This window comes from Vulpes lagopus, chromosome 2 (genome assembly GCF_018345385.1).
Source record: "Vulpes lagopus strain Blue_001 chromosome 2, ASM1834538v1, whole genome shotgun sequence".
NCBI lineage: Eukaryota > Metazoa > Chordata > Mammalia > Carnivora > Canidae > Vulpes > Vulpes lagopus.
Window position 1 is genome coordinate 85,555,994 of NC_054825.1, and position 27,763 is coordinate 85,583,756.

The 27,763-nt window shown below is 34.9% G+C and overlaps 1 protein-coding gene across 1 annotated transcript in view; it reads left to right on the forward strand.

Annotated features, from left to right (window-relative positions):
• Nucleotides 1-728: 728 nt before the first annotated feature.
• The window catches only part of PDE7B (phosphodiesterase 7B), a 313,591-nt gene continuing 286,556 nt past the window's right edge, over nt 729-27,763 (forward strand). Inside the window, exon 1 of the mRNA XM_041740969.1 lies at nt 729-1,133. Within this exon, the coding sequence (XP_041596903.1) occupies nt 1,113-1,133 (21 nt within the window). The 5' untranslated portion in view covers nt 729-1,112. The remainder of the gene's footprint in view (nt 1,134-27,763) is intronic.

Sequence of the window (27,763 nt, forward strand, 5' to 3'; positions counted from 1 at the left end):
TAAGCTGGGGCCCCTGGTATAAGAAGTATCCTTAAATAACTGTCCCTTCACACACTTTGAGAGAGGACATGCTGAAACCCCAGGTATGCCTGTATGGGATCAGTGTGCGTTGCTTCTTGAATGACTCCCTGTAGGGAGTTGGAGGAAGGATCTCCCTAACATGAATAATCCTGACGCTTTACCACAGAAGCTGGAGGGAAGATAGAAAAATCAGGGATCAGCAGCAGAAACACGATTTCTGTTCTTCACTGCACATAATGTTGCTCACCAGCTCATTGGCAGAACTCTGCATCCATGACTATAAAGATCAACTAACAACTCATTTTAGGTAAGGTTGACAATGAGTTAGTTTGAAAATAAGCAACAGCTGGGAAGTGGGCATATGTACATAGACTCACATTTGGAAAAAAAAAAAAAAGTAGAAATCCTGCCATTATTATTTAGCTTAAGGCTTTTTGTCTATGTTTGTTTGTTTTCCATACACCCAACCATAAGGTATTTTAAATGTTTAAAATTTATTCCTGAATATAGAAAATGTTTCCTGGGTTCTCCTGAGAGTGGGGTGCCCTGGCTAACCACAGGCACACACACGTTCTTCCCATAGTACAGTACTTTAAAATTAATAGCACATGCAGAGGAAAAACTAAACCCTTTGACGTCACTCTTGAAATGAGGAAACATAAACAGAAAAGGCTCCACTCCAGTAAGCTGCCAGAGTTGAAGCCGATTGGTCTCTGCTTTTCCTTGCCTGTGGCAACTGACAGCACCTCCCAGCCTAGCAGGCCGGCTGCCTGCCTGCTCCCCGAGCCAGTCGGTGGGTCTGGGCACTGCAGCAGGCTCGGCTCTGTCCCAGCGCTTGCCTGGGAGAAAAGTGGTGGACTCACCCAGAGAGAATCTTTCTCCCTTCTTTCTCTCTCGATCTCTCTGTGTGCTTTTGTGTTTCTTTCTTTTCTTTTTCTTTTTTCTTTTTTTTTTTTTTCTTGTTTTTACTTAATTATATTTCTAATCCTGGATGAAGTTGCTGGATTCTGCAGCACAAGTCTTCATGAACAAGCCGCACCGCTCAGAGATTTCACGGCATTCAAAGGTCACAGAACTGCCACTATGGTTAAATGTCTTGTTTAATGGTTGAGGTAGGTACAACAAATTTAAGCGGCAAGCTCATTTTTCTTGAGAGAACAGAATCACAGAGAGATGGCAGGAGTTTTATTTAAAATGAACCTGTACATATATATTTTTTGGTCTGTGATTGTTACTACAGCAACCAGCTTTTGAATTTCCTTCCTTTTTCTAAGCGAACTGACTAAACATTATCACTTACCCTGAATTAACCATTTCATTCCAACCAGCCTAATGAGAGACTCTGGGATTTTCACTGCACTTTGAGCCCTCATGGAGGAGGTCTCCTTTTTTTTTTTTTTTTCTTTTTAAGTGAATGTAGTATTTCTTCTTCAGCATAAATCTTAGAGTTGGATCATTTTGCTTTTCGGTGGAGGCAAAATAGGAAAATATTGGTACAGAGATTGGGGAGAGTTGCAGGACAGGGAAAAAGAAAATGAGTTGTTTTTTTTTTTTTTCCCTTAAGTTTGTCATGTTGGTTGATAGCAGACTTCAAGATGAAGACATTAGTAGGAAGAGAGGAATAAGGTGGTAGTAAAGTTGAAGGTAGAAAAAGGTAGAAAAATGAATTCCTGAGGAAAATGCATTTTATCATCTTGTTGCATTTTCAAAAAATATTCTGGACTTGGAAGTCAGCAGAGGAGGTGCAGGCACTGAGTTAGATGACCAATGGTTTAGAGCTATTATTTATAAAGGAAACTAAAAAGTTCTTTATTCACACTGTGAATTTGCTAATTATCTTTTCCTACAATAGTTAAAAGCAGAGTGAGATATTTAATTAGACACTTTAGTGATTGAGCCTGGACTCTAATTAATCATCCATAGATTCTGTTCTTCATGTGCTTTAGCCAGAGTGACTGTTTAAGTAAACCTCTTTGCACCAGAAGGCAGGCAGATACAGTAAACACACTAAATGCTGCAGGAAGCAGGGCAAATAACACAGAGTTAATGCTGTTTTCAATGGCACATTATTATTGTGCATTGAGGGGGACCTCTGCTAAAAATCATTTCTGTCCAAAGAGTCCATTTTTGCAAAAGCAATTCAAGTAACACATGGTTAACATGGATTTCCTTATTATCCTACTCAAAGTTATGCAATAGCAAGTAAGACAGGATTATTTGAAACCATAACTCTGTTTCCAAAATTTCTTACTTGATTTTTTTTTAAAGGATTTCTAGTCCCCCCCCCCCCCTCGAGAAATAGAGATTTTAAAAACGAGGTCACATTAGCAGAAATATTCAGCAAGGTATCAAGGATATAGTGCATTTCAAAGGGTTAACAAATTTAACTGCATAAGACTCTAATGTACTAAGTTAAGAACTGCAAAAATCTTAGCTCAAATGCAGAGGATGTGCTGCAATTGCTTTTCTGCAGCGCCTAGTGGGAAAACAAGGACTTTGTGTGTTGCAAATGCGGCTCCTCCATTTCCTCTGCTTTATCTAGTATTACCGGCTGGGGAAACAAAGATGGGTGTCAGTAGTTGCGTCTTGATTGACATTTTCTCTAATAAAATAAAGTCGCTTTTTGTTTCAAGTAGAAGCCCAAAGTTAACTAGTTGCAACTCCAAAGACTGGATATCCTCTTTATAAGGATTTTTACCTGACTCTGTAAGCTGTCCAATTTCAGACTAGTACTGACTCAGTTAAACAACAGGAGACAAAATCAGTGGTGACTATATGTCAGCAAATTAGCTGGGAGAAACTCTTTTTTGAATCAAGTTACTCAGGGTGAGAATGGAAAAATCCAGGATGTGTGAGGAGCAGACATCGACTTAGGGAAAATAATTGTACCAGTACATCTTTTGGTGCTTTACATGGTGTTCAGCACAAAGCTACTTATTGTCAGTTCTCAATAAATATCTGGTTAAAATGTTTGTGAGCATTTACTACCGTTCACATGTTGTAAATTGTTTAAATGATTTTAAAATATGGCATTTTCGACTGTCTTTGAAAAAAGCTTTTGGTGTTAGTCCAGCCTGATTTATAATCTAGAAATCAACACATCAATACAATAGTACAGAGGAGGGCATTCCAAACGTTGACTTGTGTGATTTTCAGCCAAAGGACATCCTACTACAAACAGATGTAAAAGTAAATTGACCAGGTTTCCTCAAAGTGGGAATGTACCACGTTGAAAATGTGTCTGCCTAGTAATTAGTCTTCCAAAGTCTAATTTGTTATTAGCTGGGCTCAGAGCACAGGGGAAGCTGCTTGTCAACTTACAGAACATAGTGTTGGAAGGGATTTTTTAAGCAGTAAACAAATCTCAAGCAAGATGAAGATGGCTCATTATATTAAAGAGAACTATCAAAATTAAGAATTAGGATAGATTTAAGAACATCTAAATGTAGCTAACAGGTATTCAAGGGTTCAACTCACACTGACTTTGGCGGGACAACTTATTGGGGAAAGTGATAACTAACTGGGGACCCTCAACGTACAGAATGCCTTAGTCAAAAACTCCACCGTCCTATGGTGGATACACATGTGGTACTTCGCACATGTATCCCAAAGTAGCCTACAGACAGGTGGGAATCCCTCCTCTAGGAGATACATCTGGCTGAGGAAGAAGTGATTTGGCATTTGGACATGCAATGAGGCTCTCTCTAATAGTGCTTTCTCAAGGTGGCATCTCCATGAACCCTAATGATGTGCCTTGGGGAGCACTTCCCTCATTCACTTAGGAGCAGCCTTGTGATTGGTACCATTGGCTTCTGCAAGCATCCTAGGTGGATTTGTTGACATACTAATTTTGATGCATGAGATGATGCATACTTGACATATTAGCAATCTATAAAGTGATTGATGTGGAAATTTGGGGGAGTAAGGGAAAAGGGTTGTAGAAACCCAAACTGACTATCTGCTATATACAGGTATTGTTAGAGATTTGAATACAGAGAGTGAAGTGTGTCAAAGTTGTAGTATGTAACCAAGGTGTTTATACTTTCCCAAGAATCATTTAGGTATCTAAATGATTTAATTTGTACCTAGAAAGTGGCTGTATGGAATACAGTAAAAAGACCAACAGGCAGAGATGGGACCAGGGTGGGCATCGTCATACAGGTTCTGACTAGCTCGGTGACTCTGAGCTGCATGCTTACTCTTGACCTTGGTGTCATTATCTGTAAAGGAAACTGATTGTATTATGTTTCTAACAGTCCTTTTTAGATGAAACTTTTTATAGTGTTCTTCATTTGGAGTTTAAAAATAATATATATATATAAAAGTGAAAATATCAAACCTTTGTTCAAAAAACATCACCATGTGTTTTCAACGTCAAGTGAATGAACATAAAGATAGATAAGTAATGATTTTCACCTTTGGGATATTTATATTTTGTTTATACATATAAAGGAATAGCAGAGTCTGTGTAGAGAAATGGAAGAACAATGGAGAGTTTGGAGGGATCTGGCAATGAAGAAAAATGAAGCAGAGGCGCTTTGGGTGGCTCAGTCGGTTAAGCATTGTCTTTGGCTCAGGTTGTGATCCTGGGGTCCTGGGATCAAGCCTTATATTGGGCTCTCTGCTCAGTGAGGAGTCTGCTTCTCCCTTTCTCTCTCTGCCTGCCACTCCATCTGCTTGCTCTCTCTCTCTCTCTCTCTTGCTCTCTCTCTCCCTTCGTCAAATAAATAAATAAAATCTTGGGATCCCTGGGTGGCGCAGCGGTTTGGCGCCTGCCTTTGGCCCAGGGCGCGATCCTGGAGACCCGGGATCGAATCCCACATCGGGCTTCCGGTGCATGGAGCCTGCTTCTCCCTCTGCCTGTATCTCTGCCTCTCTCTCTCTCTCTCTGTGTGACTATCATAAATAAATAAAAATTAAAAAAATAAATAAATAAATAAATAAAATCTTTTTTTAAAAAGGGAAAAAAGAAAAATGAAACAGAACAGGTGACTATATGTAAACTGGAATTTAAGAAGAAAATTCAATTTCCTATCTATGTACTTATTTCTATTATTGTGATCTTTAGTATGATCAATTGAAAGCATTGACATTCTTCTGAACGAATACATGTAAAGATGGTCTTAAAAAAAATTTAACATTAAAGACAGCCAAAGTTTACCCCATTGGCTGAATTAAGTTACTACCCAGGCTGGAAATGGTAAATTAAATGAGTGAACTAAATCAATGGTGATGATTATGTCTTCTCTATCATTGCTTGAACTTGGAACCCTTAAGAGTCATAGAGAGCAGGAGTCCTTTGAGAACTTTAACAGAGCCTCAGATGCCAGCAGCCACTTGGTAGAAGCAAGGAATGGGTCACAAGCTATGATGGGCTTAAATATTGATGTAATGCGGGGGTGTTCTGGGAAATGACCTTACATGGTGGCTCAGGACTTCCACACATGACCCATGCGAGTCGGCACATCAAATCCTTTGATGGCTGCTTTGTACATTTATTTGCATGTTGCATAGGAGTAAGGAAATAATAGCCTTAGCCAATATGCCAGTAAAGAAAGTTTATTTCATATACTGAACCTTCCTCCTTCCCTCTCTTCCTTGTCTCCTCCTTTTGTTACCTAGTATGGAAAAAATTAAGATTGGTAGTGAGATGTTGATGGAGTTTCCTTTTGTAAAATTTGGTGTAATGTTTGTTTTAGTTGGTAAATTCATACAAGATTTTTCTATTAAAATTCCTGCTCAAATTGTTTTTTTATTAATACCTTTTGTGTTTTACATTGTCATAATTAACATATAAATAAGAAATACATAAAATATCTTTTCAATGCAATGAAATTTATCATTACCTACCCACTGCTTCAGACATAAAAAGGAAAGATTCTGTTCAAAAGAAGAGTTATACAAGACTTAAATATACTGAACAATATTTCAGAGTTTTAAGGTCTGAGAATATGGCTCCCTTTCCGTGGGATGGGAGGTCAGGTCCATGGTCAGTCTGGAGTTGGAGCTGTTTCCATGGGTCCAGGTGTAGACATGAGGAGTTAATATATGTCTGATTTGGTCAGAATTTGGTATCAAAAGATATCAAATGGTTGATTACTTACATATGCTTTGACTTTAGTAAATCTAAGAACATACCAAATTGTATTTATCTTTATATTGTTTATAATATTTAAAAAATTAGAAGCTTCCTGAACCCAATCATAGGTGAGTTGTTGAATATGCTACTTTAAATCTATGCAATAGAAAACCATATAGTTATTTAAAAGAATGTGCTAGATCCACATGCACAAATCCAGAATGATTTTTAAGATGTATTAAGTAAAAAAAAGTCCGCAATAACATTTCCACAACTATATATATATATACATATTCATATACATATGAATACATACACATATTCACAGGAATATATATTCATATAAATATACATATATAGGAACTAACAAAAATTTCTAGAAATTCAAATAAAAATCTTAACAATGGATGCTTCTGAAAGAAGTTGGAATATGGGATAGGTATAAGACTTACTTTTCACACATATACTTTAGGATTGTTCAATGTTTCTCTCCTTTAGTTTATTACCTCTACAATGGGGGAAATGACAGATATTTAGTTATTATTGTGTGATATTTAAAGTTGAGAAAACAGAAAGTAAAAGAAAAGTTTTATTTTTAAAAGGCTTATTAGCTTCTTCCTTCAATTTTGTTGAGTTTTTTCTGTGTACCTTTGGCATGGTGAGGGAGGACAGCATGACCAGGAATAATAGTCCTGAAGTGAGGAGACAGGCCATCACTCCCGCTTAAGTAACTTTGGGCCAAACATCACTCTGAGTACCAGTTTCCTCGTGGACAAAACAAGGGGCTTAGTAAAGGTCAAAGCTCCTTCTAGCATTCACAGTTGTCTTAAGAATACTTTTTGGGGCAGCACAAGTGGCTCAGTGGTTTAGTGCCAACTTCAGCCTAGGGTGTGATCCTGGAGTCCCGGGATCGAGTCCCGCGTCAGGCTCCCTGCAAGGAGCCTGCTTTCTCCCTCTGCCTGTGTTTCTGCCTCTTTCTCTCCCTGTGTCTCTTATGAATAAATAAACAAAATCTTAAAAAAAAAAGAAAACTTTTTGGCCTGTTGCATTTGAGTTTTTTCTCCATAAATGGAATATACATATTTTACTGTATGTATTGTATTGGTTTGAACATTTTACCTAAGTTTTCTACTTCCTAGTTTGTCAGTTTCATTTAATTTTTCAAATTAATTTAAACACAGAAAATTTATATTTATCCAAATAATGTTTAAGGAAACCACTCATCTTTGATAGACCCTTAAAATGAAAATATACTATAACATCATTTATTCACAAAACAGTAGAAAACACTTTGTATAAAGATGTGTAGTTCATGTATAATACAAGCAAGTAGTGCTTCAGTTTGAATATGATTTATATATTTTTCAATTTTCCAGGAGGAAAGAAAAAGACTTTCATTTCCCTTTCTCATTATACCACTTGCCAGCTGTGTCCAGTCAGATGAAAGAACTCAGTCATTCACAAAGTGTAGAAGCATTCTCATAAAAGGAGATGCTGCAGTAATACAAAGGTCTAAAGAATGCCTTGATTTAGGAAAGGTCATTAAATTCAAGAAAAAAGTTGTTTTCCATGTAATAGAAATACAGTATATTTCTATGTCTTTAGTGTTCTTGTTTTTTTCAATTAAATGAAAACAATTTCAATTTGGTTTTCAATTTGATTGGGAAAATATAAGTTATTTTAGTCAATACTGCTTATTTTGTATTCTTCTAGGCTTTTATTATTATGTTTGGAGTAGAGTCATCTTTAAGTAAAATAAAATGAAAGGGGTAGACATAAAACCGATAAGAATTTGTGTGATAGCAGTTTTTGAATGACCAGAGCCAACATTCTAAACTTTTCTCCCTCTCTCTAAACTTTTTAATTATTAAAAAAATAATTAATCACTTAAAATAATTCGTTGGCTTACAAATAAAACAATTAAGAAATACTGTCCTCTTTTTTATTAATATATTGCCCCCAAGTGCCTAGATGTGAGTTCATGAGAGAGAGGACTCATGCATGAAGGCAAGGACTTTCTCAAACTTGAAGACAAATGTATATAAAAGCTTTTTATGTGGTTATTCATGTCAAGAAGATGAGTTAGAGAATATATCTTATTGTAACTATCCCCTTTAATTCTTTTTTAAAAAAGGCAATAAACACATTTATTAAATTAAGAGGTAATAATGATAATTTTTTAAAAATTCAGTTTACATATTTTATGTGATGGAAGAGAAGGGACAGCAAGGGAGAAAAAAAATGAGATTCAAATAATTTCAAAGGGAATAAACTTGTAACCTAAAGCCCTGAGTTCAAGTTCCAGATGCTCATCTTTCTGGGAGTAATATCTCCAGCAAGTTATTTAGGAATTTTGACTTTTGAGTTTCTGAAATGTAAATTTAAAGTGAGGTAACTTTAGGTTCTAAGATTTATATATTGTGCATGGCTTTTATACATAATTAGTCACTCCGTTATAGCATAAGTGTCAAGTCACTTCATTCCTGAAACATTCCTGTCGGGAGAATGTAACTTCACAGAAGTTACAGCTAATAGAATTGGTGTACAGTCCCAGCTTTTTTATGACAATTGCTTTTATTGTTTTTATATGTTTAAAATGCTTTAGTTTAAAATTAATTTTTAGTCATTCTAAGCATGAGTTGAAAAATTTACGCAAAACCTAAAAATATCTGTTTCAAATGTTAAAGCAATCTACTCAATATATTTATTTACAGGATGTTCCAATATATAAAGGAACAACACTATTTCACTTTAAATACATTCACAATGGATGAATCTGACACTTTAAATTTCAGAAGTTTGACTATGAGAGGCAGTATCGTGTAATGGTGGGTGGTGTAGAATCTGTGGTTTGCTTATTAGCAAATATGATCCAGAGAAAGTTACTTAATCTCTTTGGGTCTCACCCGACTTACTTATAAAATAAAGGAGTTTATAATTGCCTTATAAGATTCCTGAAGAGATCAAATGAGTTTTACCTGTAAAATGCTTAGAACAACGTGTGAAAGACAATAAGCATCATGTGTGTATGAGTTGGTACTATTTTCTTACAAACTATAAAAATTATTTCATGAACTTGTAACTATTTTGTGCATACTGCTGTTAGGTGCTTTAAACATTTAAGAGAATTATAGCTTTTTTATTTTTTTAACTTTCTACATTAAACAATAGTGTGTATACCAAAAAATGCCCATCATATAATATATGTAATGATTCACTTATTATAAATGAACTTGTGCAACCCTTACCAAGCCAAGAACTAGAACATTATTACATTATTACCACCTCAGAAATCCATCATTAGTCCTCCATTCTTCCTTTCACCATTAGAGTGAGACTCATTCGTTTGTTGCATATGGCTGTATTTTGTTTATTTTCATTATTCCATAATGTTTAATTATCCGAATATGCAAGGATTCGTTTGTCTATTCAACTGTGGAAAAACATTTGAGTTGTATCTAGTTTTAATTTAATTTAATTTTTATTTTTATTTTATTTATATTCAATTTGCCACCATTTATTTTATTTACATTCAATTTGCCACCAAAGTATATAATGCTCATCTCATCAGTGTCTAGTTTTTAACATTATAAAAAATACTGGCTTGAGTATTCTTGTACATTTTTGGTGACTACAGGTTGTGTACCTGTAGTCCTATTGAATGTATACTTAGGAATAAGTCGCTGGCCAACCGAGAATATTAATGTTCAACCTTAGTAGAAAATTCAAAATTGCTCAAAGTGGTTCAAATAATTTACATTCCCACCAACCATGTAAGATGGATCACTTCCTTACTAACCTTACTTACTAGCATTTAGTAGGTGTGTAATGATAGCTTATCATGGTTTTAATTTGCATTTTCCTAATTATTAATTAATTTGAGCACTTTTTCACATATGTACTAGTCATGTAAACTCTGTCAAATTTTTAAACAAGTCATTTAGATATTAATTTATAAGAATTTTTTATATATTTTAATACATTTGGTTGCTATATATGTTACAAATATTTTCTTCCATTGGTAAAATATTCTGTTTTCTTCTTCAAGATTATTTTGGTCATTCTTGGTTCTCTGCAATTCCATGTAAATTGTAGAGTTAATATAAGATTCCTCCCTATGAAATTAAACACTGTTAAGATATCGATCAATTTGGGAAGATTGACATCTTTCCTGACTTCAAATTTATAACCTAGTATATGCCTCGATTTATATAGGTCTCTATTAAATTCTCTCAATAATGCCTTCTAGCTTATTTTATGGCCATTTTACACATTTCTTGCTAGATGTATTACTAAGCACTTAGTACTTTGATATTCTAAATGTGTCTTCAATTTCAATTTTAACTTTTTGTTACTGACACATAGAAAAACAAATTTTTAAGTATCAAGCTATCAACCTTGCTAAACTCACTTATGAATTCTAATACTTTATTCTGTAGATTCCTTTCATTTTCTAGGTAGACAATCTTACTATCTCAAAATAGTGACAATTATATATCTTTTTTTTTAAAAAAAAGATTTATTTATTTATGAGAGACACAGAGAGAGAGAGAGACAGAGACACAGGCAGAGGGAGAAGCAGGCTGCTTCATGCAGGAAGCCCGATGCAGGACTCAATCCCAGGACTCTGGGATCACGCCCTGACCGGAAGGCAGTCGCTTAACCGCTGAGCCACCCACGCATCCCATATCTTCTTTTTCAATACTGAAACTTGTCTTGTACTGGCTAGAATTTTCAGTAAATTGTTGAATAAAGTATTGTTTCAACTCTCAGGAGAGTTTTCAATATATTTTTTACACTAAGTATAATAGTCTTTATAATATTTAGAAGTTCCTATTTCTAGTTTGCTAGTTGTTATGAACAAATATTTATCAAATGTTTTTTTCTGATCCCTATCATATGATTTTTCTATATCATTCTATTGTGATGGTGATTGATTTTACAATGTCAAATCAAACTTGAAGTCCTAGAATAATTGTAATTTGGTTATGATATATTCTGCTTTTTTTTTTCTAAATTGTTGTTATCTTGTTTCTAGATTGCAACTAATTTTCAGGATTTTGAAACTGTGTTAATGAGAAAGATTAGCCTAAAATGATCCATTTTGGTAAGAACCTTAACAAAGTTCCACTGACCTCATAAAATTATAAATTTGAAAACCCTACAATTAATGCCTTAACTATTTTAATACCTCTCTAGAATTATATGCTGTCTTTAGGTATTTGATTTTATATAATTTAAGTTTAATGATAATTATCATTATTATGTTTTTATACATTACTTCCTGAATTTTTGAGCTTCCATATGGGATTTTTTTAGTCTAGTGATAATTTGGTTCAGGTTTTCTTTGTCTGAAATGACTTTATTTTGCCCTTTTTAAATGTGCATGTTTCTTGGGAACAAAATCCTAGATTGGTAATTTTCTTTCCCCACTTCAAGACATTATTATATTGCCTTATAACGTTCACTGTTTCTGTTGATGTCAGTAAACAGTATTTAAAAGCAATATCACAATCTCTCCTTTTTACAAAAATTTTCTTGACAATTTGTAATTCTTTATGCCTTCGGTTCCCAGTAGTATTGCCATTACTGCTTAGTCAGTAACAACCGTTTCTTGTGGTTCTCTTTGCATTTATTCCTACGAAGATTTATATGATTTAAGTGTGCACCTTGATATCTTTCAATAATTTGGAAAATTACCATTAGTTATTTTTTTAATATTGTTTCTGCCTCATTTCCTCACACTGTTCTTAATGGGACTCCAATTACATATATGCTTATCCTTGAATACTTCTACTCTCATTGTTTACCTTTGGTCTCTTTGTTTTTCATTTTGGACATTTTCTTTTGACCAGTATTTTATTTTCCTAATTCTTTCTTCAACTGTATCTGATCTCTCACTTAATCCATTAAATGAGTTGACAACTTCTATTATGATATCTTTCAGTTCTAGAATTTTTAGCATTATTTTTTGTAGTTTCTAGATGTCTTTCAAAATTCTTAGTCTTGTCTTTCATATCCTTGAATATATTATACATACAATTTTAAAGTCTTTGTAACTGCTTTATTTATATCTTTTGAGTGTCAACATCTATTATCTTCTAGTACTCCCGGTTGGATCAAATTGTCTTGCCTCTCAAATGCCTGGTTCTTTTTGGTGGAGTACTGGATATGGTGTATTAAAAATATGGGGATAACTTGAGGCTTGGTGTGATATTATCTTTCTCCCGATAAGATTTACATTTGCTTCTGTCATGTTACCAGTGCCAGTAATAAACTTGATTGTCTTAATCTCATTTTGTGTTGAATGAAAAACAGTGGCTGACACAAAATAAGTACTGCACACTACTTTTTTTTCCGCAACCATTCATTGTTTTCTCTAATGGTTGTGAAAAAAGAGAAAGGGAAGAAAGTATTAAGGATAATTTATACAGCATTATATGCACCAGGAGTAGATTCTCACTTTTTAAAAATTTTATTGCTTTTCTCTTATATTTGAAATAAATTTAAAAATGAGAAGTTGTATTCATCAAAATCATAAACTAAATAGATAAAAATTAGTATGTGATCACCTTCCATATTTCACTATAGCCTTATAACCATTATGCAAAATTTTAAAGAAAAACAGGAATTATAATCTCAACAGTGTAATCATTTTATTATATAATTATTATTTGTGAGTAGCACTGTGACAAACATTAACATTTTGAATATTGTTAATACCTTAATGAGATCTTGGGTTAAAGAACTATTTGTAATAGGCAGATTTTCATATGCACTTCACATTTCCGATTGAAGATACCTGCAGAACAGTATTATTTAATTCTTGATTTATGGTTTTTGTGTTTTTGTGCCTGGAGGCTAATGTTTTAGATAGTAGCTGATATAAATTAGCTACAATGAGCTATTAGCAACTTTCTTTATTCAAATAGTTTTACAGTTTATACTTTCATACACACATATCTAATGTCATTGAATAAAAATGATACTCCATATATGTTATATACACTCAAAAATTTTTATTATCAATACACTAGCTTGTCCTGTGGAATAAGCAAATTAATTATTTAGATAGTTGCAAACAAAATATTCCTGAGAATAATATGCTTAGATGTGCTATAATTACATTCTGGCCTAGTTATGTAAAACCAGATTTTTTGTGTTCTGTATTTATCTATTGCCTTTGGCAGTTTGTTGACTTTTCTTGGTTGTTTGTGTCTTCCTTCCTAGTGCTACTCTATGCAGGTTTTTCCAGGGCTGGGATATCTTTGAGCATAGGTGAACTTGATGTCAAAGCTAATAAGTGCAAAATATACCATGTCCCTAACCTAGACTCTAATCACTAATTATTAATGAGCAATTTTCAAATAGCTTGAAAATACATATTTTTAGAAAAAAATCAAGAAGTTAAGAAAAATGAACTTTATATATTCTCCTCTCTTGGTATTCTCTTTAAACAATGTATATTTTTATTTTTCATACCTTGTATGAAATTTTCTTTTCAAAATAGAGATGAAAAAAATTGGAACTTAAAAATAATCAATGCTCAATAATTTCAAATATATTACTAAGTATATATTAAGACATAAATTAAAACCATTAATAAGAGGTAAGTTTTATAAATGTTACTATTTTAAAATGATAATATTCTGCCTCACAGTAATAAAAAATAAGGGAAACTGACTTAATATTTAAGCCAAATAACTAAGTTTAAGTGTTACTCCACGAATTTTTAAACTGAGAAAACATTTTCAGCTTTAGCACATTATAGAGGAATACCAAAGAGCTATTTTAAACTATTAAGTAACTAAATAGCAGTTATGCAGGTTTTAATTGCCACTGCCTCAAGTTCTTCAGAAAAGGTACATGAGTTGTTTGTTCTGTTTTTTTTTTTTTTTAATTAATTTTTATTGGTGTTCAATTTACCAACATATAGAAAAACACCCAGTGCTCATCCCATCAAGTGTCCACCTCAGTGCCCGTCACCCCTTCCCCTCCATGTTTGTTCTGTTTAAACAGAACAAATATTTAATGTCTCTTCCTTAAAGAAATGCAAGAAGGAATCCATACATGAATATTTAAGCTAATTTAATGTGCTAATTTAAAATTTACAAACCTGGTAATTTTGACCTGCATTTAGGTTATTCATGCACTCTTGAGTAAGCAAGATGATTTCAATTATTTTCTAACTGTGAAATGGGCCTAAACACTTATGTCATCTATCTCCAAAGAGGTTTGATATCATAGCTTTTTTTTTTTTTAGTTTTAGGCTGGGAAAATTTTTTCCATGTGGCTGCGTTTCAAGTTCTACATAGCTAAGGATTCTTTGTCCTGGGCTCTTGTCATAGAACAGGGACAGATATAGACTTCTGATTGTGAAACTCTTTCAATATTTGTACATATGACAAACTATTAATCTGTCCAAATTTTCAACATATCATATTCGTAAGCACTATCTTCTTAAGGAAAATTCTAATTTCTGATTAAATCTCTCAAATCTCCTCAGAAAATATCTAGTATATAGGTGCAATTGTCTCCTTTTGGGCAGCAAAGTCAGACTTTCATTGATTAAGAAATTAGTCTAGGGATGCTTGGGTGGCTCAGTGGTTGAGCATCTGCCTTTGGCTCAGCCGTGATCCTGCATTCCTCGAATCAAGTCCTACGTTGGGCTCCCTGCGCAGAGCCTGCTTCTGCTCAGCCTGTGCCTGTCTCTCTCTTTGTGTCTCTCATGAATAAATAAATAAAATCTTAAAAAAAAAAGTCGTCTGAAGTCACTACACTGGGTACTCTGGGACCTAATATTATATAGAATATATACCCATATATATTATATGGGGTTATGAATATAGAAAAAAACATCCATATATATATTATATGGGGTTATGAATATAGAAAAAAACAAAGTCCAATACCCACAGAGCTTGCATTCCAGTGAAGAAGATTGGCAGTCAACACGTAAACAAGTAGATAACACAGATCATTTCAGATATGGCTAAATGCCATGAAGAAAATAAAGCACAGTAGTGAGACAGCTTGGCTGCTGGCTACAGATATGTGGATGTGTGTTGGTAGGTCAGTGGAGTCTTCTCTGCACTCAGAGAAGAGACAGAGGAAAGAGCAAAGCTCTGAGGGAGTGAGTTCACTGTTGTAGAGACAGAAAGGGCCAGTGCTGCTGCAACAAAATGAGATGGAAGGAAGGATGGAGATAAGTGGGCCTAAACTATGTGGTTTGAATCTTACTTCACAGGGCATGGTTTGAATCTTACTGTCTCACTGTGAATGAAGCACTGAAGCCAAGTAGAGAAGGGACACCAACTGACTTATTACCCTGTGTGGAACATGGGTTGTTCAGCCCAGGGTACAGTGGCCATCATAGGGAGCTGCTGGCTATGGTGGATTGCAGCAGAGACCATGGAATGGTGATCAGTGTTCATATGTTGAGTATCTGACAGTAGATAGATGAGACTGGATGATGGATAGAATGTGAAGGAGAGAACAATACATAGTGCTTATGATCCCAGGTTCTAGAGCCACGCTCCCTGGGCTCATATTCTGGCTCAGCCTCCCATCAGATTTGTAACCTTGGACAAGTAACCTGTTCTCCAATATGTAAAACTGGAGTAGGATACTAATTATGCCTGCATTATAAGATTGATATACAGACAGTGTGTGTGTGTGTGTGTGTGTGTACACTTAACAGTGGGTTCAGTAGTATGTACTTTGTGTATTGTGTCTGTGTTCGTTCCATATAATAAATTTGAGAACAATCTGTGCATTCTAGATTTTTAACTCACATCCCTACAAATACCATTGACAAGATGGGGAAGTTGGAAGAAGGATGAGGTTGGAGAAGGGGGTGTGCAGAGAGAAGTTAGGAATTCTGTTCAGGATGCATCTAGTTTGAGATGCATTGTTCAGGAAAGAGATCAGAACTGAAGTTAGATTTATCAATGCATATGCTATTTAAACCCTTGGCACCTGATGAGATCACCTAGAAAGACAACGTAAATAGGAAGAGGGTGGAGGACCAAATCTTCCACCAGCATCCAGGGGTCAGGAGAGGAGGAGGAGCCAGGAAATGATTCAGATGCATACACATCTGGTTTTTACATGGTGCTGCCTATATTACTGGAGTGTTGCCAGAGCTCATGCTTCAGAAGACTCTATAGACATGAAAGCCTCTTTATACATTTCTAGTTGCGAGGGGCCAAGGCTTCCGGCTTGGACTCTGACGACAGGAATTTTCCATACATACTCGAGAGCAACACAAAGAAACTGTGGTATAAATATGCTGTTCCATGTTTACTCGTAGATGTTTTTTTAGCACAGTCATACTTAAATGTGGCCCCTGATGAGAGTTCAGTTGCTTTGCATGAGCTCAGATTTCTTCACACAAAAATATGGGCATCTCCAATTTACAAAGATTTTTGTTTTGATACAAAAGTCTAGAACTGAAAAAGAATCATCCCATAGATGCTATATTATTCATGACAGTTTGATTTCCAGTCAGCCCACCAAAGCCTATGTAACCCACAAAGAAATGAAATCCAAGTGCAAAGAATATGTAGACCCTAAACAACACATGTGACAGGGTTTATGGAAATATCATAAGATAACAGGAACACATTTTCTTCTCCTCTTGTTGGGCCTAGCAAAGCAAGGATAAGAGAATTTCCTTTTGGGTAGGGATGGTTGGCATCAGAGGAAGGTGCTCACGTGGCCATGGTCATTAACATATATGATTGTGGAAAACATAGGTATATGAATTGACGAAAAGAATTCTCGGGAAAGATAGGAAACTTGAAATCTAGCTTTGGCTTTGACATTCACATCTGTTATAATACCAAGAAAGTTGCAAACTGTTATGTAGCTCAGTTTCCATTCCTTTCCTATTATAATAATCCCTCACAGTGTTGTTGTAAGAATAGATTGATAACATAAATATATGTGTGTGTGTGTATGTGTGTATGTGATATATATATATAATATGTTGAGATATATATGTAAAGTATGTATTCGCTGTGGCAGTGTGAATGGTGAAAAGGCCTAGGTAACTAATTACTACTATTCATCTTTAGTGTTCTTTGATTTTTATTTTAATAAGTGATTTTTAGGAAAATATGAATGCCTGGATTTTAATCATGTGGAACAATAATAGCAGAAATGAAATTTGAAAGAAAACTAATTCAAACAATTCAGAATAGCTTCTATTTATAATAACATTGTGCTTAGGTCACCTCATTAGCTTCTCCAATTTTTCCTAACAGATGCTTCAGTGAGTTGTCAAAAATGATCTAATTCCAGCTTTCTTAAGAGCCTGAGCGCTTGCAGAGAAGATTTCAGTTGCCTTAGCAAATTCATCCTCATAATTTACCACCAGCAGGGGACCTAAAAATTCATTACAAATCATTATTTTCTATTTTAGTGCCACTTTGTGTGCATAACCAGGAAGAATGCCTGTTTAGGATTTCATGATTTTATCAATGACTTCCCAGTAGCATGTCACTATTGAATGAACATGCTGTTTCTCAGTTTTTCATGTCTAGCTCTTTCACTTACATTGTGGTTTTGAAAACCTTTTTGAACACCAGCAGATTACCAATATCTTGGGCTGGATGAGAATTTTCTCAGTTTATATTTTATTATACAAAGAGAATGGGTTCTATGTAACAGAGCAATTTTTGTGTCTTGGTGCTTTGTCTAATGCTTTAGTGTCTTGATTATTGATTTCAATCAATATTTTGTAATTATTTTTGTGTTAATGAATTAATTCTACACGTATGAAAAAAACTTCACTCTGGTAACTATCTGTGTATCCAATCACTCCCTAAAATGAAGTTGTCTGATTATTATACTTACATGGAAGATGGAGAGTCAGAGCTGCAAGAAAAACTGATCTAGTGCTCTATCCATAAGTGGCAATTCTTTAACTTCATTCTTCTGTACCACAAACTTATAAATTTCCCCCATCAGAAAACACATCTGAATTCCTCATCCATCCACAAACATCAAATGGCACAATATAAGAAAATATCTAAAAATGGGAGCAAAGATGTCTTCCCCAAACATGTTGTCGAGTGTCCTTTTGTCTCCAAGTTTTTAAACCAGAAATTTGAATCCAAGAATATTCTCCATAATGTTCTCACTGAAAGAATACAGTGTCCTATGAGTATATTTGTTATGGAGGGTTTTTTTGCCTAAATTATTTTTGAAGGATTTTTATTTTTATTTATTTATTTTATTTATTTTTTGAAGGATTTTTAAATGATCTTTCATACAGATCTTTAATATAGAGTGATATAGTTCTGGGAACTTCTAAAAAATAATAGGTGATTTAAAACAATAATAGAATTTACTGAATATGTGAACTAAGCTGTATATGATTTATTTTGATGAGCATTATTTTTATCTTTGTTGTGATTATAAAACAACATAAACATGTTGTAAGCAATTGGAAAACATAAAATATAAATACTGGTAATCATTGTTAATACTTTGACTTCTATTCATATATGAATTTTTAGTTTAAAATGTTTGCATTTTTTTGAGAGAGAGAGAGAGAGAGCATGCATGCATATGTGATGGGGGAAGTGTGGGGGGGAGGCAGGGAGAGAATCTTAAGCAGGCTCCATACCCAGTATGGAGCCCACAGAGGGGCTCCATCTCATGACCCGAGATCATGACCTGAGCCAAAACCGAGAATCACAGGCTTAACCAACTGAGCCACCCAGGTGCCCCAAAGTTTGCATTTTTAATTGTAAATATATCCAATGTACAGAAAACTATAGAAAACCTTATGACAGACATATGTGTACTCACTACTTCTGTAGCTATAAAATCATTTATTCAACAAATAGTCTTGAAAACTGCTAAACTAGACACTGTTCCAAGTGCCTGCATGTTCAGCAGGAAGCAAAACAGAGGAGGAGACACAGACAGTACGTTAAATGCATATGTAAAAGATAATAGTGTTAATTACTATACAGGGGAAAAAAGCAGGAAAAATGGTTAGAGAAGGTCAGGTTGGGTGGAGCTTGAACTTGTTTTTTAAACAGAGTGGTTGGGAGGCATCCCTCAGCAGGTGACTTTGTGAAAAAGACTTGGGGAGCAGAGAGAGTGAACAATGCAGATACCTGGAGAAAAAATGTCCCAGGGCACAGCAAGTGCAAATGCCCAGAGGTGGGAGTGGTGCCTGAAATATGGATCCTCTCTATTTTTTTTTCATATCTGTTTCATTAATTTCTCTCAATGGGTTTTTTCTTCTACTGACTTTGGTTTACTCTACTGCTTAGTTTTTTTTTTTTAAAGCAATTTTCTTTTTTTAAAATTTATGATAGTCACACAGAGAGAGAGAGAGAGAGAGAGAGAGAGAGAGAGAGGCAGAGACACAGGGAGAAGCAGGCTCCATGCACCGGGAGCCCGACGTGGGATTTGATCCCGGGTCTCCAGGATCGCGCCCTGGGCCAAAGGCAGGCACCAAACCGCTGCACCACCCAGGGATCCCCTACTGCTTAGTTTTAAACTTTCTTTCTTTCTAATTTATATATTTCACATTGTAAATCTCCCTCCCAGTACCTTTTTAGCTGAATGTCATAATCTTTAAAATATGATATATTCACTGTGGCTCATTTCTAAATGCTTTGTAAATTCTGTGATTTTTTTTCCCTATTCAATAATTACTTAGAAGTGGTTATTTAAATTCCTATGTGTGGGAGGTGGTAAGGAGATTGCTTTCTTTTGTTATTGATCTCTAAATTTGAGGCATTGTATTGAGGGAATGCTGCTTATGTAAAAAGATTCTTAAATATTTTTGAGAATTGCTTTGTAGTTTAAATCACTAATTTTTGTTAAAGAAAAAAAAGTCCAGGTAAAAAAGAAAAGAAGATATTTTCTGTAATTGTTAGAAATAGTGTTTATATATAGTCCCCAGCTCAAGCTTAACTATGTTGTCAAAATCATCTATTCTCTTACTAGCTTGACAACCAGATCAATGAGTACAATAAGTATGTTAAAATTTCCTGCTCTAATTATAGATTTGCGAATTTCTCCTTGTAATACTGTCCGTTTTTGCTTTGTACACCGCAAGGTTTTCCTGATAAGAGAATGCAAATTAAGCCTGATTATCTTCCTGCTGTTACTTTTATATCTGTTATGTAATCTATTCCATCTTTTAATAATATTTTAATATAAAACCTGCTATTCTGGTTCTTTTCTGATTGTTATTTTCCTGATGTATCTTTCTTTTAATCCTCATACTTTCAACATTTCTGTGGGTACATATTCTTGGTGTGCCTTTTTAGATAACAGAGCTGGGATTTAATTTTTTATTATATTAAAGACTCTGTCTTTTAACTGCCAAGCTAAATCCATATATATGTTAAAATTTATTTATTCAGTTTTAATGTTGCTTTTCTAATCATCATACTTTTTTGTTATTTCTTATTTACTCTTTTTCAGCTTTCTATTGGATGGATTTGGGCCTTTATTTTTATTTCCTCTCCATTAATTTGGAGATTAGGCACTTCATTTTTTATGATTTTAATGATTACCCTTAAATAATGTTTAACATTCACACTAGAAATAAGATATAAAAAAATATATCACCTTATCACCTTAAATCAGGTTCTGTCCACCCTCCAAACCATGTTGTTATTCTCTTTGAGCTCTACCTCATTTTTAAATCCTGAACTATTATCTTTTTAAAATTTTTATAGTAAATGCTTATTTAAATTTACCGTTAGTTTCCAACATCACTCAACATTGTTTCCTACATCTCATTCCTTCTTTTTTAGATCCATGTTCTTTCTTTGAGGTCCATAAGTAATTAATACTTTCCATAGTTAGACTGGAAAATGTCTTTTTTTTTTTCAAAGATTTTATTTATTTATTCATGAGAGACGCACAGAGAGAGGCAGAGACATAGGCAGAGGGAGAAATAGGCTCCATGCCGGGAGCCCGATGTGGGACTCCATCCCTGAACTCCAAGATCATGCCCTGAGCCAAAAGCAGGTGCCCCCAAGATGTCCTTTTTAAACTTTGTTCTTGAAAGATAATTTAACAGGATATAGAATTCTCTAAGTTTCATTCATTTTCTCACAACATTTTGAGAATAATATTCACTTCTGTTTTGGTTTTTATTGTTGCTGATGAATTTTTTTCCGTGAGTCTAATTGTTACTTTGTGGCACACTCTTTTCTAGTTGCTTTTCAGGTTTTCTATGTTCAGCATCTCTGCAAAGTACATCTGGAGACAAAGGTAGAAACACAAAGGATTTCTTGGGGGAAATGACCTGTGGAGGAGCCTTCACAAAGGGATCAGGGCTGGGCTATCCTTGATCCCACAGAGAAGGTCCGACTTTGAGAAAGGAGAGAAAAGGAAAGGAGTCTGGGGTAGGAAGGCTGAGCCTGCAGAGCGGCTCTGAGAGCCTGAGCCAGGCTCCTGGGGATCTCCCAAGCACAACTGCCTGTTAGAAGAGTTTGGCGTTGGGCCAGAAGGGCTCTGCTCTCCTACCCTAACCATGCCCAGCCCTGGCTTGGAGCAATCTGGGAAAAGTGGCCTCCATGTGAACACTATTGTAGATCCTGAGGGAGCAGCTAGAGCCCTCAACTGATGCTCTCTTTCTGGCAGGTCCTCTCTTGAGAGCTGAAGACTGCCACCCTCTCTCTCATGTTCCACAGGCTCACTGAAATATCTAGATTTACCTTTATTTGTCCTGCTCTGTCATCTCATATCTCTTCAATGCTTCACACATTTCATAAAATCTAGTAAAATTTCAACCACACTTTCTCTGAAAATTGCATCTAATACCTTTTCTCACTTTCTTGAATCTGTTAAGTATGTACAGTTGTCATTCTCCTTCCATGATTCATTTTTCATAAACATTCTTTCATATTTACCGTATCTTTATTTCACTGTACTTCATTTGAAAGTTTTTCTTAGGTTTCTCTTCCAGTGCTGTAATCCCTTGAGCTATGTCTAGTCTAAAAGTTGTTCAATCCATATTTGCGTTTTCATCTTTAATTACTCTTATTTCTTAATTCTCATTTCTAGAAGATATATTTATTATTGCCCATTGCTATGTCAGTGTCCTGTTCTTTCCCTATAATTTTGATCCTCTTTTTTATTTCCAATAATGTTTAACCTACTGTTTTGTGGATTCCTTCAAGTTGTAATAATAACTTGTATTCTAATTCTCCCGACTGTTGGCTCTTTCTTGATGAATTTGCTCTTTTTTTATTGTATTTTTTAAATTGCTTAGCTTATATTAAGAAGAGATTTACTTTTCTCAGATCTTATATGTTTTGTATTTTCTTCCAAAGAGTATCCTAGGAATTTTGCCATTTTAGAAGCAGTTCATAAATTTATTTTTTATGCTTCACATTCCTATATCATTTTAGTGCCAGGTTCAGGTCATGGTTTTCAATTTCTCATGTGAGGTTTTTTTCCTCTGTATGACAGAAAGAGAAACTGTCTTGCCATTTCCCTGGAATGATGAGTGAAGACCTTTATTTCTCCTTTCTGTGAGGTAGAGCCCAAGGTTATGCTAATGTAAACCTCTTGGCTCCAGTTTCCTTCACTTTGGCTTCTCAATGAATGCTAAAATCTCAATCCTATACTTACAACTGATTAACATCTGTCTTAGTTTGGGTTCTCCCAAAAGTCAATCCTGAGACAAGAACTCAAGAGCATATAGATTTGTGATGGGCTACTCAGAAACCTACTAAGACAGAGGGGTAAGTGAGTGGTAGAGAGGTGAAGGAAACCCCTGGGAAGTGTGTATGTAAGCCAGCTGTGTCAGTGCACAATTAAAGTGGGAAACTCTGCGAAATGTTGCAAAACACATGCCTCATAATTAACCTACCACAAAGGTTTATATAAACCATATCTAGGGAATCATTGGTTGAGGCTTACTAGCGTGGGGGGAGAAGGAGAAATTTTTCTCTGGCATTTCCAACATGCCACATGCAGTCAGAGCAGCCTTCCAGAGTTGTGGGCAAAGAAAGCTCGGAGTTACAAAGATGTAGATCCTGGCAACTTAAAATCAGCAGAAACACCCTAAACAGTTCAAGGGGTATGGACAGGAAACTCCCAGCATCTGCTATAACATTCTGTTAGTTGCACAGATCTCTCTTGACCAGAACACCTGGATTCAGGTTCCCTGTTTGTTCTGGTTCTTAGGGACTTTCTATTTTTTGTTTTATGCTTAATAAGATATTCACAACTTCTGTTACAGTCTTATCAAACCATTATTTTTAATGTGAGTTTATAGGTGGAAAGAGGTCTACCTAAATCAGTCCTCATGTGGCTAGAATGAGTATTCCAAGATATTCCAAGGTATACTTTAATTTTATAAAATAAGATCATACTAAATATGCCTCATAACTTGATTTTATACTTAAAATAACATTTTTTTCATAGCCAGACATGAACATAGGTCTAACTCATTCTTTTAAATTTATTTTTCCAAATTCTTTTAGATAGATAACTGTTTACAAGATATCGCTATTCAAAGAATGCAATAAACATTATTTCATCTTTGCCCTTACATATTTATTGCTAGTATATTTCTGGAATAAAATCCTAGTAATAGAATTTATGGGTCAAAACTTTTAGCAGTTAAATTTTAAAAGATTTTACCAACTTTATCTAAGGGTTTTTAAAAAATCATTTATTTTCTTATCCATAGCAAATAAGGGTATCTTTTTCCCTTGTCCTTACCAAAAATATTAATACCAATCATTTGATTCTTTGATAATTTGATGAGTGAAAAGTGATGGGTTACTTAATTTGTTTTACCTAATTATTGGTGAAGATAATTTCATTTGTTCCTGGTCATCGGTAATCATTTGTATCACTTTGGCTCCTATTTTTATTGACTTGCTTATTTTTTATATTTGACTCATGAGAGCTTTTTTATATTATGCACACTAGCCCTTTGTCATATGTCTTGAATATATTTTTGAAGTTTATATTTCCTTTTTTGAATTTGTTTATTGTGTTTTCTTACCCATGTAAAATTTTATGTAACCGATTTCATACATTTTTTACTTTGTGGTTTCTCATTTTCATATCATGCTTTTAAAGGGCCTTATATAATTATTAATTATAAAAAGCATTTAAGTAGTTATTGGATACTTACTATGAACGGGGTATACTATGGCACGAGGGGGAAGGGACAACGATGAATAAGAAGCCTTTTATTGCTTCGAAAAGTATCATATTAAATATAAAATATTTTGTTCTGTAAAAGGAATGAAGTAAATAGACCTTTTCCCCTCTACAAACAAACAAGGGAACAGATAACAATTCTCCAAACTTGTATATTTTTTTAAAGAAAAACTCAAACCAGTCAAAACATCAACACCTATAGTAAATAATAATATTTAGAGCTGATCAGCAAGGAAACCAAGCCTAGAACTCAAGGTCTGTTTACATACAGATACTGTGAGGCTGTCAAACAGTGCCACTTCTTTATTAGCTGAGGCGAATTCTGCAGGACCTACAAAAAGAGAAGGTTTTTTTTTTTTTTTAATGCACTTTAAAAAAAAAAAAATGTTTAACCAGGACTCATCTCAGTAGCATTTTTAGACACCTCCTATAAAGACCAGATTTTGCTCAGTGTTGATATAAGAGAATATTGGTTAAGACACAACCCCTGCCCTTAGGAAAATATAGTAGGAGAGAGAAAATAGGCATAAATGAAACAAATAATAACTTGAAGGCAAGTAGGGTGGGATATTCCCTGTGTATAAATGCACACATTTTGACAATTTAGGGAAAGCTTGCCCAGTGACCCAGCAAATATTCATACCTTCTCAATGTAGAGATTCCCTAAGTTGTAAGCTTGTAGATCATATTGACATTTGCTAATATAAATGACTTTTGGACAGTGAGAAAGATATAAACATAAATAGATTTCTGTATGTATAAAGATGTAAATACCAAAAAATTAAAGAAATAGGGGCAATGAACAAGTCTTGACTTTTTCTGTTACTGTAGTGGGGCAGAACAGTGTGGAAGCCTTGAAGGCAGATGCTTTAAAAAATTCACCTATCTTTGTTTTCATACACATTCGAAAACTTCACCCATGAATTATATACTAATGTTGCTGACACTCATCCCTCCTACAGATGCGCAGCCAGACCCTCTTTGATGCCTAGCAACAAAATGGGGTTCAGAAGGAAAATCAAAAGGAAAAAATATTGGACTATAGATAAGCCACCGAGCAGAAAATCTACTCCGGGAAGTCTCTGCTCTGATCCACATATTTTGGAGGCAGAAATATCGGCTTATAGCTTGAAGTTCTCATGAGTTTATTCATCTATCAAATACTTACTGAATATACATCATGAACCAAGCACCAAATGTTTGAATGGATGGAATCAAAAGTCACTTTTTAACCAATTAGAGAAGGAAAATCTTAGGCAAGAGTATGATAAGTTGGATGGTGAATTCAACATGTACAACTAGGGAAAACACTGCAGACAATATAACGGCTAGAAGGAGGTTTCAGATGGATGTGGGAAAACTGAAAGTATAACAAGGTTGAAAGTGAGGTGTGGGAGCACCATCCTGAGTATTAAGAAATAAATTTGTCTTTATTCCTCTATCCTGGAATATAAGAAAAAGAGAATTTGGAACTGATCATCCACTGGGCCCCGAAGTTGAGAAAGGCAAAGAAAGTTAAAACCAAGCTTCTTACATAAAAGAAATCCTTCAGCAAAGGGGATTTCTAACAGCTTAGCTAAATACTGTCCATTTGGGGCTGGTAAAGAGAGAAAAAAGTTACATTTAGGGAGTGAAGCTGGCAGGAAGAAAGCAGTTGTCTGGATGCTTTCTCTACAACCTAGATTATATTAGAGTTCAGCAAATGATTATAACAAAATTCTAAATTTGCTAATAGTTCCAATCCCAGAGATGCCGAAAAAGGAAAAAAAAAAAATTCTTTTCCAGGCAAGAGTCATGTCAGGGTAAATCTCAAATCAGGTTTGGTGTTTGCACATTTCCCTCAGTATATTTTGGAGCCTGGGAAGTACAGAGGCCCCACAGGGAGGGTACGCGTCATTTGCTTTTATTGCATTTAAGTCTTAAAATGTGCAAGTGGCCTGTTTTATCAGACTACTTGGCGGGGGGGGGGGGGGGGGGCATATCTTTGACAGAGCCTGTATCAGAGTAACAATGTTGTAAAAAAGAAATACTAAGTTCAGTGCTGGACTCTGCACATTAATATATCCAGGTCCAGCAATATGTTTTTACTAACAAATATCTCCTATAATGCCCTATAAATCTAGACAAGTTGTAGGTATGAAGAAGGTAAGAGGCAATATGCCAAGAAAGCCACAGTTTATTGTAGGAAAGGCAAAGTTGCCCAGACACTAGAAGGGAATCTGTTAGCAGCACCTCTGGACTTTTCCCCTCACTTGCTCTACAATACAGAGAAATTTACTTTAGAGAAACTCAGAATACTCTAGAAAAATGCGTTTGAAATAACTGCATGTGTAATTGAAAGAGTTATGCAATTCTTTTTGTTATACATTGTTTTAAAATGTTTAAAAATGTGTTGGAAACAAAGTTGAAGGAAGATTTGTTTACCTCTCTCATCCTCCACTGGCTATCATTTGTGAAAAGGTTTAGAGTAAGTGCCCACTCTTTATTATGTAGACGTAAAATTCTTCTTCTGTATTTTTAATAAAATGCTCTGGAACCATTCTTGAAATCAGATTTAAATTTGCAAGTGATTAAGGTTTGGGATGAAAAGTGAGGCAGCTGGCCTGATTTGCCTAGGGGAATCACTCAAAGTTGAAGTGTGAGATTTGTGGCGAATTCTCCTCGTGGATATCCGTACCACACTGGGTTCTTGTTTGTTAGCATGCCCTGTGATCACCTGAAAACAAAGACTGTTGCTCAATTATCTCCGCTTCCCTGAGTTCCTTATAGTGCGGACTACAATGTGCTATGTAATTCAAGACAAAAAGCATTCAGCTGAGAAAAGATTATGTGCAACTTTGTTTCCCTCTGTGTTTCTCCTGCTTCCTGACCCAGTTTTTGTTTGTTGGCTTCTCCTCAACATCAAATCATCTCCCACAATGTTTCTTTCAGTTTGAATATTCTCAGTTTCTCCCTTTCCATTGATCAACCCTTCTGCCACTTCTTAAGTATTTCCTCCATTTAAACCTTATTCAGTAATAACTCTACTTCGCAGACTGAACAGATGAATGATATCACTTTTTCCCTAAGATTTCCATGTATAGCAATTTTCACTTCTCTAACAAAATAATGATGATGGATATGAAAGCGTTCAATCTTTTCAGAGTGTCTGTGCAGGTTTTTAAAGCAGTTTTTGCACTGTGTGCACCATGCAACTTCGGAAGGCAGTCTCTTTACCACCTTTGATTTGTAATTTTTATTTCGATAACTGGATTGTTTGTATAGTGAGAATGAAGATGATAATCTTTCTTTAATACACGTTCTTTTTTAGAGTAATTTTTCAATTTGTAATTTTTTGAATATAGTTGACACTGAATGTTATGCTAGTTTCAAGTGTACAACATAGGGATTCAACATCTCTATACATTATGCTGTGCTCACCACAAGTGTAGCTAACAACTGTCACCATACAACACTGTTACAATATCACTGACTATATCCTCTATGCTGTACCTT